Below are 19447 nucleotides of genomic sequence, written 5' to 3' on the forward strand. Positions count from 1 at the left end.
GCTCCCTCCCCTCCCTCCTGACTTTCCATCAAGGCCTCCACCCCCTCTCACCACCCACTCCCCAGACCTCACCTCATCTCCCTGTCATGGGATCACCTGACTTACCTGGTCTTGGATTCTGGCATTTATAAGGGTGCGGGGTCCCTTGTAGTCCCAGTCCTGGCCACACCTGCTGCTGGCATTGTTGGGACTACAGAGCTGCTGGCCCATCAGATCGACCGGCAGCTCTCTGAGGCAGGATTTCGACCTGGGTGAAGGACTGAAGTCCCATCTCCAGCCAATTAATGCTCCTCAGAGCGCCAAATGGCTGTGGGGCTGCCATGATCAGCAGATAAGACATCCCTGCTGATTCTTCACATGGCAGGACAGGAAACCCCACCATCCAAAAATTCCTGTCGATGGTCATTGGAACATTGGAAAATTCTCCCATCATAGGTATTTCGGGCATAGGGTCAACTTTCCAACCTTTTTTGAGAACAGGAATTACAAACTGGAGAGAGGTCTGTAAGGTTAGGGATATCATTCGGTCTGATTTCAGACAGGTGGGTGTATGCATTGTGTAGCTCCAATGTACAAGTAGAACATCATGGGCATGATATTGGTTTTTAGTTCCAATATGTTAATTAGCCCAAGCAATAAATCCTTGCAATCCATTTTAAAGACATTGCCCACCCTCTTTGAAGATCCTTGCCCTACTTAATAAACATCAGACAATTATGTTGATGCCTACATCAGCCCAACACCCCAAGTAGATGTGATTCCTTACTTCAGTGACATTAATTCCACAGGATATTCACAAATGTCATAATTAGAAATAAATATGCAGGCAGTCTAGGGCTACCCCCCATCTCTATATATATCATATAAATCTAAGGAGCACTTTACATATAGTTCAACCTGAATAATTCTCTGCTCCAGTGAATGGTTTGATCATAATACTACATAGTTGTGCAATATGAATATATGCATGCATAAATATGTAGCTACAGTTAATTGAGAATAACAAACTAAAACTTTTGAGAAAATAAGATGAACTGAGGTTATTGGCAGAAGGGCATTTTATGAATTGAAGTGCCATTTAATGAGACCATCGCCAACATCTTGTCTCTTTCCGTTACACTCTGACAGGCAAGCCCACTTTTAAGTAGATATAACAACTTAAGAGTGGAAAACCTGGCAGATTATTGCCTTGTTAACTCAGGGGCACTTGGCGAACAGTGCCTACTTGCTACTTTGAAGTTACCGAGGAAACTTTCAGATCTGGAGCCAACATTTGACGTAATGATTATTATCTCTCTTCTTAGCCTCAAGCTCCTTATGCGGTGTTCCTCCTATAATGCCACATCATTCATTTTTGGCTTGTATAGCCTGCTATGCGAAAATGGGTTTCTTTTTGTTCTTCTCCTTATATATTCTTACATCTCCCATTCTTCCTGCCCTTTCTCAAAGGTTAGTGTACACTTTTCCTATAGGAGTAAAATATATTGTCCAAATAGCTTCAAATTTCATCTATTTGCTCCCGTAGCGACAATAAAGAGAGAAATATCTCAAGTGTTTTAAATTCTCGTGACTACAAGGAAATCGCAACCAAGCTAATGTGAACAATTTCCAAAAAATTCCAAAGATATAGTTCAGTAACGTAACTGCTATTGCCAGGAATTTCCTTGGAGCTACTCCCACTCCACCACCAAAATTCCGCCGGAAATACAGTAGGTTCCCTGTTTACACTTATAAATAAGGTTTCAGATGCATTTCCAGTGAAATTAAGGAAATTTTCAAACTTTGTTAAACACACCTTAGAATTAAATTGCATGGTTGCACAGCTAAAACCATTCTTATTTGTGGTGTCATTTGCTGATAACATTACTGACTGTTTAATTGGAGGATCTTGTATTTTTATTATCCCACCTTCTGTTTTACATTTGTATTATTTGTTCCAAAGTTTTTTTTGTTTTCTTCCTGATTTGATTGTGCGCTGTTAATTTTTAGTTTTAATATTTTTTCTTCAGTTTTCAACATTTAATGACTGTAATGATAATACTGCCACATTAGTGCTCTGGTATATTGCATCACGGATTAATAGACTATCTGTTTGTGGCTGTGATTATCAATAAATTGTGGAATTGTTGAGTGGGTAGGATACCTACTCATACTTCTGATTCTCCACACATTGCCCTCAGGACCGGACATTGGGATAGATATGGTGAACAGTGGTCTACCAGGGGAGCACACTAGCCATTTGCCCATTACTGTCTTCAGAAAGTCCAAATCATTTAGAAGCTGGGTCTGATTACCATGCTGCCGGTGAACTGTGCACCCTGAACTGGCACCCCATGACAGCTTGCCAGCTCCAGGGTACCAAAATATTGAATGCGTCGCACACTGCCTCAGCCCTTAGCTTGGTTTTGGGGATAAGGGTGTGGGGGTCATGAATACCAGGGTGGTGAGGTGAGAGGGCAATCACAGGCCAGCAACAAACTGCAGAGAAATGCTCCGCCTAACTCCACAAAGTTTCTACCCGACAGCTCTTCTGCGATCTTTTCATACTGACCAGCTCTGCTAATGTGATAAAAACAAAAAACTGCGGATGCTGGAAATCCCAAACAAAAACAGAATTACCTGGAAAAACTCAGCAGGTCTGGCAGCATCGGTGGGGAAGAAAAGAGTTAACGTTTCGAGTCCTCATGACCCTTCAGCAGAACAGGTTGAATCCAAGGAGAGGGGTGAAATATAAGCTGGTTTAAGGTGGGGGGGGGGGGGGGGGGGGGGGGGGGGGCGGGTTGGGTTGGGGGAGAGAAGTTGGGGGGGGTGTGGTTGTAGGAACAAACAAGCAGTGATAGGAGCAGATAATCAAACGATGTCACAGAAAACAGAACAAAAGAACACAGAGGAGTTGAAGTTGGTGATATCTAAACGAATGTGCTAATTAAGATTGGATGGTAGGGCACTCAAGGTATAGCTCTAGTGGGGGTGGGGGGGGGCATAAAAGATTTAAAAATAATGGAAATAGGTGGGAAAAGAAAAATCTATATAAGTTATTGGAGAAAACAAAAGGAAGGGGGAAGAAACAGAAAGGGGGTGGGGATGGAGGAGGGAGTTCAAGATCTAAAGTTGTTGAATTCAATATTCAGTCCGGAAGGCTGTAAAGTGCCTAGTCGGAAGATGAGGTGCTGTTCCTCCAGTTTGCATTGGGTTTCACTGGAACAATGCAGTAAGCCAAGGACAGACATGTGGGCAAGAGAGCAGGGTGGAGTGTTAAAATGGCAAGCGACAGGGAGGTTTAGGTCATTCTTGAGGACAGACCGCAGGTGTTCTGCAAAGCGGTCGCCCAGTTTACGTTTGGTCTCTCCGATGTAGAGGAGACCGCATTGGGAGCAATGAATGTAGTAGACTAAGTTGGGGGAAATGCAAGTGAAATGCTGCTTCACTTGAAAGGAGTGTTTGGGCTCTTGGACGATGAGGAGAGAGGAAGTGAAGGGGCAGGTGTTGCATCTTTTGCGTGGGCATGGGGAGGTGCCATAGGTGGGGGTTGAGGAGTAGGGGGTGATGGAGGAGTGGACCAGGGTGTCCCAGAGGGAACAATCACTACGGAATGCCGCCGGGGGGGTGAAGGGAAGATGTGTTTGGTGGTGGCATCATGCTGGAGTTGGCGGAAATGGCGGAGGGTGATCCTTTGAATGTGGAGGCTGGTGGAGTGATAAGTGAGGACAAGGGGGACCCTATCATGTTTCTGGGAGGGAGGAGAAGGTGTGAGGGCGGATGCACGGGAGATGGGCCGGACACGGTTGAGGGCTCTGTCAACAACTGTGGGTGGAAAACCTCGGTTAAGGAAGAAGGAGGACATGTCAGAGGAACTGTTTTTGAAGGTAGCATCATCAGAACAGATGCGACGGAGGCGAAGGAACTGAGAGAATGGGATGGAGTCCTTACAGGAAGCGGGGTGTGAGGAGCTGTAGTCGAGGTAACTGTGGGAGTCGGTAGGCTTGTAATGGATATTAGTGGACAGTCTATCACCAGAGATTGAGACAGAGAGGTCAAGGAAGGGAAGGGAAGTGTCAGAGATGGATCACATGAAAATGATGGAGGGGTGGAGATTTGAAGCAAAACTAATAAAGTTTTCCAAGTCCTGACAAGAACATGAAGCAGCACCGAAGTAATCATCGATGTACCGGAGAAAGAGTTGTGGAAGGGGGCCGGAGTAGGACTGGAACAAGGAATGTTCCACATACCTCATAAAGAGACAGGCATAACTGCGGCCCATGCGGGTACCCATAGCCACACCTTTTATTTGGAGGAAGTGAGAGGAGTTGAAGGAGAAACTGTTCAGTGTGAGAACAAGTTCAGCCAGACGGAGGAGAGTAGTGATGGATGGGGATTGTTTGGGCCTCTGTTCGAGGAAGAAGCTAAGGGCCCTCAGACCATCCTGGTGGGGGATGGAGGTGTAGAGGGATTGGACGTCCATGATGAAGAGGAAGTGGTTGGGGCCAGGGAACTGGAAATTGTTGATATGATGTAAGGTGTCAGAGGAATCACGGATGTAGGTGGGAAGGGACTGGACAAGGGGAGAGAGAAGGGAGTCAAGATAACGAGAAATGAGTTCCGTGGGGCAGGAGCAAGCTGACACAATCGGTCTACCGGGACAGTTCTGTTTGTGGATTTTGGGTAGGAGGTAGAAGCGGGCTGTCCAAGGTTGGGCGACTATTGGGTTGGAAGCTGTGGGAGTATGATCTCCAGAGGAGATGAGGTCAGTGACAGTCCTGCTCTGCTAAGGTATTCATTTAAATCACAGTCAGAGTCCTAACCATGTTGTAGGACCTTGATTTGCAAAGGCAAGAAAGCACCCGCCTGAAACAAGTGCAGGGCTCCAAGGGAAGAGACCAAATCATTCCTATACAGGTACTGATGAAATATTGAAAGTAGGGTTATCCCATTTTGGAGTGGCACAAGCAAAACCTCTAGGGCAGAGCTTTTAACCTCAGCAGGGGCAGAAAACTGCTGGTAACTGACCTGCTGCCCATTATACAAGCTGTTTGGTTCTGCTTTCCACTGATTTCAATCAAAAGGAATACCAAATAGGGCGCATAACGGGTGGCTGTTCCACAGCTGTTTGTTAACGCCCCACCAAAGCTGAAAGTTCCACTCCTATAAACAGCTCACTTAAATGCTTTATTAATAGCTAAGATCACATAGAGAAAGCGGGCAAAAAAAAATTACCTTTTTCAGTTGAGTTATATTTATGAATTTAGAAAGCACAAGAGTCATAATACATTGGGAGTGAAACTGGTCTCATAGCAAACCAACAGCTTGTTTTACACTGCGCCTTTTAAATCAATTGGTAGGTTGTAAAATGGACTGTCGATTCACTGGTGAAAGATCACCCCTATAGGGTTCAAAATTCTCACTGTAAGTAATTTCCTGTATTTTATTTCTTTGATTTATCAGGGCAAAAAATAAAACTACATGATTCATTTTGGTAGTTGGTAGAGAGAGGTTGGTCAAGCATCAAAGCTGGTAGAAAGTGACATTCCCTCGGGAACTACCGCAGGTTATGTATAATAATAATTGTAAATATGTTTACCTTGCACTTTGAACTTCTTTTTCACTTACTTTCTGGGGGAACCCTGTCTTTGTGTGGACAGCCTGACAAGCTGCGATGATGGGGGTAAAGGCCTGTGACGTGTCCAGTTCCATCACATCCTGGCGTGGGGCACTTGCTTTCCTTCTTTTCAGGTCTCGATGATTCTGTGAAAACGAGAAAACCTTTTTTAAAATTAGAAATCAGTTAAAGAGTTTGGCAGAGTAAAATAAACTTACATCCTTATAATACTGGCCCAATCACAGCACTGAAAGACCAAATTTCACTTTTGATGGGGCAATTAAATGGAGCTTGCCAATCGGCTGCCCATTATACACCCATTAAGTCAATGGAAAGGTTAGTCAGGAGGGGGATAGGACAGGCTACAATCTGCAACCGCCAATTCATCACCTAAACTGAAAGTGAAGGTAGTCGGGCCCCCATTAGTTTGCAGCTTTGAATGGGGCTCCAAGTTAGTGAGGAAGTTGAGAAATTGCAATCAGTGGGTGAAGCGATTCTTTGAGTAGAGGAACCACACAGGAATTGGCAATCCTGCTCCTCTTCACCTCAGAAAAAAGCCTAAAACAAATTTGGCTGTTGTTGGAGCAGCCTGTAATGATCCCTTTAAGAACTGCTGGTTAAATTGCTGCATATGCGAAGGTGTAGATTTTAAAATCAACCCCAATATCATCCGAGATTATTTTTGTTTTTGGTGTGAAAGTGACAAAAGGTATCAGAACTGCAGACCTATGTAATCTGTGTAAAGAGATTAAAGAAACTTCTGTAAAATGATAACCATATCAGAGTCTAAATTCTATTAATAAGGACTTCACATTTCTCTCGGCTGAATTGAAACATAACTGAAGCAAAATTATACTTCACAACAATCAGAATTTTACCCAAAATAGCATATTCCTGTGTCACAATTCAAAACATATTCCAGCAAGTGAAAAATGGCAACATGTAATCTGTACAAATTAAAGTTTGAGGCAAACAAGTTGCTCGGAGAGATGAAAAACAAGCAACCAGCATTCAAAAGGCTGTTGAGAACCTTGAGCATCCAGCTGACAGCCTGAATCAACTTTTAGGCAGGCCTTTAAATAGGCACCCAAACATTCACCTGAAACAGGCAAGAGGTTGTTTAAATATGCAAATTGAGGTCCTAAACCTGTAGGTCCCCAGATTACAACTCACAAGGAGAAATGAGTGAAACACACAGAGTGAATATTAGTCTCATTTCTTCTTATCTGAAGTACTAGCCACATTCAGTTTTGAGCACAGAATCTCAGGAAACATATACTAGCCTTGAAGTGGTATAGAATGATAAAGGGTTAAATTACAAGAACAGGTTGTATAAGCATAGCTTGGATTCTATCAATGTAAAATAAAAACAGAAAATGCTTGGGAATTGGGGGACTGGGAACTGTAAAGAGCCCCTCAGGCTGTACAGATTAAAATGTATGTCTGCCAATGATTGAAATGTTCATTGATTTTTCTGATACACTTTGTTTTTCATGTTGTAAAAGTTGAACCTGTTTGTATTTTTGTAATGGTGATTTGAAATGTTTCGAAATGTTTTTGAAGATTTATGAATAAAGTATATTTTTGCAAAAAAAAATGCTTAGGAACTGGGCTGACCGATCCTTTGTCCCCTTCACTGTCAGGGCTGACGGCCTGAAGGTGCTGGGATATGGTTCGGAGGGACCAGGGCACGCGTTAGAAACTGGAAGGAGCGAGTGTCTATGGTGAAAAGGAAACTGGGCATGTGGAAGCGACGCTCCCTCTCCACTGCGGGTAAGAACCTGGTCATCAGGTGTGAGGCACTCTCGCTGTTGCTGTACGTGGCGCAGGTCTGGCCCATTCCAAACTCCTGTGTGGTGCGATCACCTGAGCCATCTTCCGCTTTATCTGGAGGTCGAAAATGGATCATGTCCGCAGGGACACGATGTACAAGCCTCTACATAAAGGGGAAAAATTGTGCCCAACATCGCCCTCATACTGATGGCAACCTTTGTGTGCGGCTCCATCAAGCGGTGCGTAGACCCTCAGTATGCAAACACCAAGTTGTCACTACATGCTGAGGTTCTACCTGTCCCCAGTGTTATGAAGGATGGATCTGGCCACGCTGCCGCGGAACGCTCCAAGTAGTTGGACCGTTATGTACCACCTGTCCCTCGTGGGAAAATTGATGCAGAGAAACACCTTTGACCACAAGTCCATCAGGCACTGGTCAGCACGTAACGTCTTAAAGGCCCTGAGGGACAAGGAGAGGGTGGATCCTGTGGGATGATTCCCTGAGCAGACTGACCAAGTCAACTGGCAGAATGCCTCATCGCCAGAACTTTCCAACAAGCACCTAGACGTAGCTTGGCTGGTGGTGAGAAAGGCCCTCCCTGTAAGATCCTTCCTACAGGCCAGGAGTCTCATCCCCTCTTCATGTTGCCCTCGAGGTGGCTGTGTTGGGGAAGAGACCGTTGTTCACCTCCTTGTAGTTTGTGTCTTTGGGAAGAAGGTCTGGAGAGAGATGCAGTGGTTTCTGTCGAGGTTCATCCCGAGCAGTTCTGTGACACAGGACTCTGTGCTCTACGGGCTGTTCCCAGGGACACACACCGAGACAAACATCAACTGCAGCTGGAGGATCATCAACTCAGTGAAAGACGCTCTTTGGTCTGCCCAAAACTTGTTGGTTTTCCAGCGCAAAGAGTGTCCCCGACCGAGTGTTGCAGACTGGCACGTTCCAAGGTCCAGGACTACGTGCTGAGGGACACAGTTAAGCTTGGGGCAGCCGCCACAAAGGCGCAATGGGGAAGGGTCGCTGCCTATGACCTTTCTGCCACAATGCACTGAGGGGCTGGGAACTGTAAAGAGTCCCTCAGGCTGTACAGCTTAAAATGAATGTCTGCCAATGATTGTAATATTCATTGTTTGTACTGATACACCTTGTGATTCATGTTGTAAAAGTTGAACCTGATTGTATTTTTGTAATGGTGATTTTGAAATGGTTCGAAATGTTTTTGAAGATTTAAGAATAAAGTATATTTTTGCAAAAAAAAAGAAAATGCTAGAAAAACTCACAAGAGGCATATTGGACTTAACTCTGTTTCTCTCACCACAGATGCTGCCAGATCTGCTGAGCTTTTCTAGCATTTTCTGTTTTTATTTCAGATTTCCAGCATCCGCAGTATTTTAATTTTATTTTGTATTCCGTCAGTTTAGAAGGTGGAGGGCTGACCTAACGAAGCGGTTTAAAATGATAAAGGGATTCAGTAAAGTAGGAACAAAGAAACTCCAACAACAATTTGCGTATATGTAGTGTTTTTAACATAATAAAACATCCCATAGCATGCCACAGGTGCATTATCAAGTAATCTGTGACACTGAGCCACATGAAATATTAGGAAAATTAGCAAAAACTTGGTCAAGGAAGTAGGTTTTAAGAATTATCTTAAAGGAGGAGAGACAGAAAGTGGGAGAAATTTAGAGAGGGATTTCTAGAACCCAGAGCCCAAGCAACTGAAGGCATGACTGACAATGATGGAGCAAATAAAATCAGGAGTGCTCATGAAGACAAAATTGGAGGAGGACAGATATCTTGGTTCAGGGTTGGTGTTAGTGGGTCTGAAGAGGTTACTGGGATAAGGATGCAATGGAGTGATTTGAAAACAAAGATGAGAATTTTAAAATTAAGGCGAGGCCATACCAGGAGCAAATGTAGGTCAGCAAGCAGAGGGATGATGGGCGAATGGGACTGGTGCAAGTTAGGATACAGGCTGAAGGGTTTGGTTGAGTTCAAGTTAATGGAGGTTGAAAGATGCGAGGTCAATCAGGAGAGCATGGCAATCATCAAATCTAGATGCCACAAAGATATGGATGAGAATTTCAGCAGCAGGTGAGCTGAGGCAGGGGCAGAATCAGGCCATGTTTTGGAGGTGTAGGTCGACAGTCCTGGTGAAATGATTTGCTCCGTTGGGGGAATCCAAGACAATGGCGCGTGATCTTAAAGATGGAGCAAGGCCATTTAGAATAAAATCAGGATGTATTCTTTAAACAAAGGGGAACAAAAATCTGGAACACTACCCCCCAAAAGTCCATGGTTGCTGGATCAATTGAAATTTTCAAGACTGAGGTCGATAGTTTGTGTACAGTAAGGATATCAAAGGACATGGAGCAAAGACAGGTAAATGGATTTGAGATACAACTCAGCCATGATCCAAGTGACTGCAGGGTGGAAGAGACTTGAGAGGTGGAATGTTGTACATTGCTAATATAATGGAAATGAGAGGCATGAATTAAAGGGAACACTGGTGGCATCTCCCAATAGGTAATATTTTGGGGTTTTTTTTAAGGCTTTTGTGGGACTTGGTGAAACGGGAGCCTGCTGCTGGCTTGTTCTCACCCTGCAGCAACATAACCTACAGTGCCTACTACAATAGTCAGGAAATGTTGTCAGTGACAATGATACAATGGGGAACCCGTTTAGAGCCCGCATCTCTGTATTAAAATATCAATGAGGTCCACACCTGAAAGTTAAACAAGGCATCGACGATACTGTGCCTGTTCTACACCTATCCCAGAAAGACTCCCTAATGTCTTATGGAAACAAATAACTTATAACGCCTTAACACAGATGTCAAAAACATAGAAAATAGGAGCAGGACTTGTTATCCTGTCCCTTGAGTCTGCTCCATCATTCAATATGATTACGGCTGATCCTCTATCTCAATGCCATACTCCTGCGCTCTCCCCATACCCCTTGACGCCTTTAGTGTCTAGAAATCTATCTATTTCTTTCTTAAATATACCCAGTAACTTGGCCTCCACATCCTTCTGTGGTAAAGAATTCCACAGGTTCACCACCCTCTGAGTGAAGAAGCTTCTCCTCATCTCTGTCCTAAATGGCATACCCCATATCCTGAGGTTATGACCACTTGTTCTAGAACCCCCAGCCAAAGGAAACATCAACCCTGCATCCAGTCTGTCCAGCCCTATAGAAACGTAGAACATATCACAATACGTCACATACAATGAATTATTTTCAAATTGCAATAATTTGTCTTCAAATAAATAGGTCATGGGTTACAGAAGGACCGAATTAGGTTAAATGTTTCACGGTTGGATGATTCTTCTTTTCCTGTAGAATTGTGGACCTGTGGACCAAGATGTCAGCCCTGGTAGTGAATGCTGTTTCATTGCATACATTCAGGCCTCTCTCTGTCTGGGGAGAAAAGGTAGGTATGCTGTAATATAAGTCAGGGTCATTTTGACTTCCTGGACTAGCCTCAATCAACTAAAGGCGTCGGAGGGTTTTCTTCTGAATTTTTCCCATAGCTGGTAGGGTCTTAATCAGATTTTACACCCCTCCCATCAGATTATATGGCTCTGTGGGGTAGGAAGTCTTTACATTCTGACAGATACGACATCTTGGAATTCTCAGCCCAAGAGGACAGTGGATGCCCAGTTCCTGAGTATATTCAAGCCTTAGATAGATTGATTTTTGGACTCTGCAGGAATCAAGGGATTCAGAGATTGGTGGAAAATGGAATTGAGGAAAAAAAAATCAGCCATGGTCTTATTGAATGCGGAACAGGCTTGAGGGGCCTACTCATGCTCATATTTCTTTCTTATCCTGACTGTGTGGGACAAGCTGGATAATTCAGTCAGTCTTTTCCTGTATGACACTTTTGGATGTTCATTATGGTTATGCAGGGGAATGCAGCAATTATTTTACATACAGCATGGTTCTACAAACAGCAATGAGATGAATGATCAGTTAATTTATTTTGCTTTTATTGGTCAAGATATAAATGTTGGCTTACAATACTTCAAATATTGGTATCACCTTAAATCCCTTTGATCCAGTCCCTTTGAAAAGCTGTCAATTAATCCTGAATCAAGTACAATGCCCAAAATGTCCACTAGCTTGGGGATTGATGGGGTGGGGTGGGCAAGCGCTTATCAAGGTTGTGAATTTTGTAGTTGTGTCCTCTGATGCTGCATTCATTTCCTGCATCTATTGTCCAAATTAAGTAGCTTGATTACTTATCACCCATATTTTAAGGACCATGATAGACCTCAGTCTATTCGCTGGGTGTGAGAGGAGTTAAAATTGCCCAGGTTATTCACCTGGCCTAGAAAGGCCAGGAGTTGACAGGTTCAGATTTTCATCTGAGCTCCTGGAGTCATTGGGGCGCAGCCACAATTTTAACTGAGTGGGAAGCAACATAGCGTTCCTTGTCAGACCAACCAAGTGGGGAAGTGGGTCAGGGCCTGAAGGGGATCAAAAAGGTAAGTTATCTTTTTCTAGACAACCTTTTTTATTGAGCCTGCAGGAGCAGGAGTACTTAGGACTCCATGTCTGCAACCTCCGCGCTTCCTAACCATTCGGCTCACTACTGGAGCAACAGGTGAGCTCCTAACTCACATTGTAGCACACCTGCTGAAAACTGACCCAGAGTTGAAATCGGGACCTCAGGCTCTTCAGCCCTTTTTCATAATTCAGTGCACTAAAGCCTAGAAATCTCCTGGTGTCTTCTCTCTGAGCCATTTTTAATGCAACTGAACGCATCTCACCAAAGCAGTAAACCACAGACCAGCCCTCACCACTAATTTAAACAATGCAACTGTAATTTCTTCTAACTTGTAATCCACACGCATACCATTCGCTGAAGGCCCAAAAGGGTAAGTCCGGAAATCCAGCAGGAGCGCCCCTTCAAACTCAAAGAATTCTGTGGATTTTCCACACTCCCTGATCAATCCCCACTCATCCCCAGTCCTACCTGCTTGCCAGCAGCATTCAGCCACTTGGAATTGAGCCTGCCGGGGAAATGGGGATGTGCAGCTCCTCCATTCCATGCCCAGGGCATTAAAATCTATCCTCCCATTTGACCTATTCACAAATAACATGAGCAGCAGAATTCCAGAACAGAACTAACTTTATCCTCAGGCAAAACATTTCCAATCTTCACCACGCTGGGCAGCATCGTCCCAGATTTGCACCAAGTTAGTAACGGGCAGGAAAACGGACGTTTTATCCGCCAGCCGCAATGCCATACTGTTGCATTCCCAGCATGTCCCGCCTCATTAATAACTCATTCCTGGGAAACACGTTGGATCGCTGGCAGGGCAGCCTCTGATTCACCCACCCCACCTTCAGTAAACTGGGTGCCATATTTAAAGGCCGCCCCTGCATAGAGCTAGCACTCTTCGAGAGATAGGAAGCTGCTGGGAATTGGTGGCTGCCAAAGGGAGGAAACATGCTTCCCCTGGGTGCCTACTGGACACAGTGGAGGCCCACCATGATGTCCTTGGAGCCCACTGTGGGCGAAGGCCAGCAAGCAAGGTCACCAATCCAGCATGGGAGGCAGTGGCAGCTGTGGTCAGTGCCAACGCCCTGCAAAATAAGACAGCCACCCAGTGCTGCTACAGGATGAATGGTTTCATATGTTCCACCATGGTAAGTCAATCTCCTCATCATTCTCAACTCACTGACTCTCAAACCCATCACACATCCACAGGGATCTCATATCTCAAGGGACAACACCACTGACTCTCATACACACCCTCACATCTCCATCAGGCTCATATCTGCTCGAGCTCATGTCCTCATCCTGTCCATGGCTCCATTCAGCACACAAACATTCCAAGCTTTGCCATACATCCTGCTCACACTGTCTCCTTCTGTTTTCATACAGGAGAAACCTGCAGACAACAGGAGGGGGAGGACCCAGATCGAGGGTGGAGTGGCCCACATTGGACCCCTCACTCACTTTGAGGATTGTGCCATCGTGCTGACTGGTGAGGATGTGGCCTGTTCCTGTGGTGATGATGAGGTCAGCAGCGAACACCCTCATGATGATCCTGCACCACATCATCCCTCTCTCAACACAAATGTGAGTGCTCTCTCTCCTGCTTTTGATTCTGCTGCCATGCACTAATTATCTCAACTTTGGTTCAGAGGGAGCTCTGCCAAGTGTCCGACACCCTTAGCTCCATCCAGGCCCTCAACTCCAGCCAAGAGGACATCTCCTCCATTGAAGAACTGGAAATAAGCAGCCTGGAAGACCTGTCACAGCGCTTACCCACACCCTCTACCATGCAGAGGCACACACCTTGGTGAGGCCTAGATCTAGGGCAGGCTTGGGTTCACAATCTGGTGGTCACTGCATGAACACATGCCCGTAGCAGGAGGCAGGATCAGCCAAGCTCCCTGGCACTGGGAGAACTGCTGGGGAAGAGGCATCTGTGAGGTCCGAGTCAGGTGACGAGCCTCTGGATTTGGCCTTCCAACTCATCCTGGAGAGTCAGTAGAAGGTGGGGGAACATCACAAAGAGCTATTGGACTCAACAGAGCGGCACACAAGTCAGAGGAGTGCATCGGCCTGCGCTCTGATGAAATGGTGCACGTATGGAGGTGTCCATGGGAGGATGGTGGATGCCATGGAGATCCTGGTGCAGCAGAATATGGAGGTGCACGAAGACCTGCACTCCATTGCAGGAGCCATGGGTGAGTTCCTGCAATGGCAACATCAGAGAGAAATGGGGCATCTCAACATCCCTACAGGTGCTCCTCCCCTCAAGGAGTCAGACCTGGGCAACCGAAGGGAGGAGAAGCGGCTGCTTCTGGCACCCCTGGGTCATCCACTCAGGATTCTCAGAGGCTGTCCTCTCCCTCTGAGTCCCCTCTGCCTGTGACTCCCTCAGCCTTGTCCTCTGTCACCGCAGAGGGAGCAGCTGGCCCACAGGAGGACAGCCACAGCAAGCCGGGGCTCTCAAGTCCTTGGCTGCCCAGAGAACGCACACCAAAGTCATCAGAGGGCCAAACGTTGCACAGACTGTCTCTAACCCTCCTGCGGATGTCAGGGCAGCACCTAGAAGAAGTGGTAGACCTGGAAAAGTTAAGAAATTCCAGCCACAATTGGTTACAAGGGTTAACACATTTCGTGACTTTATAATCTGAAAATATATTTACTTTCACTGAGTAATGTGTAGTGATGTCTTTCAGCTTCATTTACAGATTTCATGAGTCCTCCTCCTGCACCCCGCCACCCACCCCACACCCCGCCCTATCACCCACCACCCCCCACCACCCCAGCCCTCCACTAATAGTTCTGTTGCATGCAGCCAGACCATGAGTGATTCTGGAAGGAAAAGCGTGTGTGTGGCAGGGCCTGTTGGAGCCTCGTGCAAGCACTCTCCCATACATGTGAAGTCTTCCTCCATCACACTATACCCAATGTCCCAAACATTTTTCAATGCTGCCTGCTGGGGTTCTCTTTCAGTTGTCCCTCTGAGCTGACCTTCATCTCCGCCCACCCAATAATCAGACTCCCATGCAACACTGTGCCCGTCCAACAGAGGCTCCTCTCACTTTTGATTTCAGAAGCATGGTTGTCAGGTTTGTTTTCAGCTCCCCTGTCCTTTCCCCTCCCCCAGTCACCTATGACCTTTCCACCATCACTGTTGACCTCGCTGACCTCACCTTCCTCCTCCCCACCATCATCTACCACCCTTTTCTTTCAAGGATGTCCAGGGAAACATGCACTTTCCCTATCTTCCAGAGAATCCCACCTCCATCCACATTGACCTCCCTGACCTCCTCCTTCCCATCCTCAGGGTCTGTGTCTGCCTCCAAGTCCCCACCAACCACCCTCACCGTCTTTTCTACTGTTGCATCTTCACCGTCCCAACCTACTGTCTCATTCTGCCCTCTCTCATTCTCACCATGCCCTCCTACCATGCCTACCCTCAGTTTGCTCCCCAGGAGGTAGTCATTGACTCCACAGACCCCTTCCTTGCACGTTCACCTGGAAGTTCCCCCCCACTTTACTCCCTCCTCCACCCATACTCCCTTCTCCAACCTGACTCCCTCCGCACCCCCCACCGGATTCCTTCCTCCCCTTGGACTCCTCCCTGCTCCAAACTCCTTCCTTCCTCCGGACTCCTTCCCCCCTCTGAACTCCTTCCTCCCCCCGAAGTCCTGCCCCCCCTTCAAACTCCTCCCCTTAAACACACCTCCCCAATTGCTGTGTTCTCCCCTGTTACATCCTCCTCCCCTGTACTCCCTTCCCTCCCCTCCCAACCTCATCACCCCCAACACCATCGTTTCCCCCTCCCAACCTCACACGACCCACCTCTCTCCCATCGGTACACCTTCCTCTCCTAGTCAAATCTAGACCTTTCTCTCCCACCCACCAGCCCACACCCCCGCCCCCCCCCCAACTCCCAGGTACACCTTCCTCTCCCACTCACAGCTGGACCTTCCTCTCCATCCCCTCGACTATCATCCTTCAAGATCCTGATGTCCCAAAGCAGACCCCAGTCATCAATGGTGACCTCCCACCTTCCTTGAGCTGCTTCATGGCAGAGCCATGTCCATGAGAATCCACCCAGCATGCGATGCACGTGTTTCTCCAGGGTCCGGCAGCTGTAGGGCTCCAGCACCTTCTGATCCTCAGATGTCCGCGATGTGAACAAGGCCCTGACGGTAAGCCCTGACTTCTATACATCACACTTGTCAAGATGTGTTCTGGGCCAGATGATCCAATGTGGGGAGATGATTCCAGCGAGCAGGGCCCATAATTATATGCAGATGTATTAAAATGACATTCCAGACATGGGTGGGTGGAGCAGACGATCACAAACTGGTTTCATGATGGCGTGAAACCGATTTTTGGCCTTCTCGCCATATTGTCCACTCATGCCCGCCATGGCGCCTGACACCAATGGGGACGGAAAATTCCAGCCATGTTGTTAAGGCATTTTTCAAAACATCAAGTTGTCAACTATCCCATGAGCCTTAACTGTGCATGCCATACTTACAGATGGAACTTTGTTCAGCACCTTTTGAAAATGTAAGTTGACCACAGGTACTTCAATAACTACCTTAGTTATATGAAAGAATTCAAGTTTGTTAAGACATGAACTATTACTTCTATGAAACACGCTCTTTAAATATACATTGAAAGCGTCCGGCAACTGTTTCCAAACACGGACATCTGATTAGCTTGCCTGAATTACTAGAGACACGCGCTGCTCCTTTCAAAGGTTGAAACTACAGTTTTTATTCTCCAAGCATCAGGCACTTTGCCAATGGATATAAAGATCTTAAAACTAGCTGACCACCATCCAATTTTCCAGTGTTAATAATGGAAGGTGGCAGCGGGATCCACAACAACATATCCTTACCCACTTTTACACTTGGCCTATTTCTTGCCTCATTTCTGACAGCTGCCAGACAGCCTGACATTTATTGTCCCATGCAAATGAAGCACTATTAATAGAGACTTGCCATAAACTCCATTTTCATGCACTGATTTATTTCCTTGGCAGTTTTGTATAAAGTTTGAGAGTTGCTCAGCATCATAGAAAAGTTGAAAGAAAATTGAACCTAGATTTTTCTTTGTTTCTATTGCTGTCAATTACATTGTCATCTGTCTTTATTCCATTTGCTGAGGGGTTGTCAATCACTCCCAACATCATTTCACAAAGGACATAATGGGATAAGATTTTCATTTGCATCGGCTGGACACAAATTCAGGGATTAAATTAAGTGAGTGTTTTGCCAGATACTGTAAGGAGACCTAATCTCAACACTACCACAGGCACCACTCTGCCAATGACTAAGGTCTGACTGCTCAATTTGAAAGCCACAGGGTCATTCCAGGCCGCAAGTGGAGACTTCTTTAACATTAGCCAAAAAGCTGTGCACAGATGTACTGAGGGAGTTGCAGGATCTTTTCTAGTGCTAACAGTTTCATATCATGACTAGTCAACAGTAACACAACAGAGTAGTACAATTTTACAGAAAGATAGGATTTCCCATGGTCCCAGGGCCAGCAGCAATCCACAATGCAAGTGAATCCTGGTTTCCCTGGGAACTCCTATGATTCTTATAGCTTAAGAAATTCTGCTGTACTAATACCTTTTGACCCAGAAAGGCAGACCTCTGGGTGGATCCTGGACGCATATCCTCTACAGCCAAGCGATGTCTGTACACATTCCCACTCGAGCAGCTGGCATCACTGTAAGGAGGTCAGTTTATCCATGAGAGTAATTGTTGACTGCACGTCACTGAGACATTGAAGGTGTGCTTCTGGTGCTTTGATTGATCTGTGACCATACTGCAATACCACCATGAGAGGGTCCCAAGGATTTATCGGTGTACTGAAATCTGAACAACCTTGCTTTAGGAAGAGGACCCCTTAATGAGGCCCCAAGGGAGGACTAGGGGAAGCAAGGAGATGAAGAAGAGGAGCAGAAACAGTAACTGATTGAAGAAAAAGTTGAGGATCGCTGAAGGACATAGTTCATATCCCACAGAATGCAAGATCTTCTCTTGACTACAATGACTGGCTATGTCTTTCATAATGCCCCGTGTAGCTCCCTCCTTCTGACAACAAACATGCCATTATCCAATCCCTTCACTGTATGCAGTAACTGCCATTTGTTCCAAATATTTCCCTGAAAAATGTCAAAATGTCTACCTACACAAAGATTCTGGGATTTTAATGGGACTGGTGGCAGAAATAGGGGGCAACCTGGATTCTCTGGGTTTCTGCCCAGTGATATTCCAGGAATCCCACCCACTATAAACTTACAGACCAATGGAAGACACACCTGTTAAGAACCCCAAACAGCTGTTGCAAGAGTGGCCACAATTTTAATCTTTGGATGGTAAGGGATCTTTTCTCTCTTAAATTTCTTTGTTGGCTGATTAAGGGCCTTTGGTTTCCTCAATCAAAGCCGCAGGGTGACAGTCTAATTTCCCATCACTTCTTAGAGGTGGGCACCTCTGCAGCACTTCAACAATTGTGGTGTACCTGCCCAAACCATTTAAATAAACTTTTAAATTAGCCCCAGGCTTTAGAACAGAGTTCACATATTCTGTTGCAGGCAGCTGCAAATTTCATTCCACTGCACCTCTAGCAAAGAGCAGGGTCTGAGAATATGTAGTCCAATTAGTGTCCACTGGTGTCCTATTGGTGCTCCACACATGCCAAAGTGCGGCATATGAAGTCTCAAGCCCCTTCAGTCTATTTGCAATCATCAGCAAAGTAATGCACGGTATCATTAACAGTGTTATCAAGCAGCACTTACTTAGCAATAACTTGTTCGCTGCTGCCTAGTTTGGAGTCTGCCAGGACTGCAGCTGTGAAGTGCTCCAGAGGTTCCCATCTCTAAGAAGTGACTGGAAATTGCAGTGTCAATTTGCTGCAGGCATTAGTGAAACCAGATACCCTTAATCAGCCAGCAAAGACATTTAAGAAAAAAAAATCCCTTATCATCAAAAGCTTAAAATTGTGGCCATTCTTGAATCAGTTGTTTGGGGCTCCTAACAGGCACGGCTTCTATTGGGCCAATAAGGTTATAGCGGGTGCGATTACTGGAATAGCGCTGGGCAGGAAACCAGAGAATCCAGGTTCCACTCTATTCCTGCCCAACAACTCCACCAGAATTTCAGGGTCTTGTGGGGGAAGGCACTTTTGGGGGAAATATCTGGTAATTTATTTCATTAGGTTGTATAAATGGAAGTTAATGTAAATGAAGGAATGTAGATAATAGGCATGTTAGTTGTGGCAGCTCCAAACCTCATTACAGTCTTTGGTCAAAATGTGGGCAAAAGAGATTAATTCCAGAGGATGAGGAGACAGTGACTGCCTTTGACATAACAGCAGTATCATGATGTCCCAGCAAAACCGAAGTCAATGGGAATCAAGGGAAAACTGTCCACTAGCTGGAGTCAAAGGAAGATGGTTGTGGTGTTAAGACCATCATCTAAGCCCCAGGGCATTGCTGTAGGAGTTTCATGGTTCCTAGTCTCAACCAGCTTCAGCTGTTTCGTCAATGGCCTTCCCTCCATCATAAGGTCAGCCA

At 45.8% G+C, this 19447-nt stretch overlaps 1 protein-coding gene across 2 annotated transcripts in view; it reads right to left on the reverse strand.

Annotated features, from left to right (window-relative positions):
* The window catches only part of LOC121278045 (myelin transcription factor 1-like protein), a 363597-nt gene that overhangs the window by 265903 nt on the left and 78247 nt on the right, over positions 1-19447 (reverse strand). For both annotated transcript variants that reach the window (XM_041188068.1, XM_041188067.1), the window contains exon 6: positions 5608-5742. In XM_041188068.1, the coding sequence (XP_041044002.1) occupies positions 5608-5742 (135 nt within the window). The remainder of the gene's footprint in view (positions 1-5607; positions 5743-19447) is intronic.

This window comes from Carcharodon carcharias, chromosome 5 (genome assembly GCF_017639515.1).
Source record: "Carcharodon carcharias isolate sCarCar2 chromosome 5, sCarCar2.pri, whole genome shotgun sequence".
NCBI classification, from domain to species: Eukaryota; Metazoa; Chordata; class Chondrichthyes; order Lamniformes; family Lamnidae; genus Carcharodon; species Carcharodon carcharias.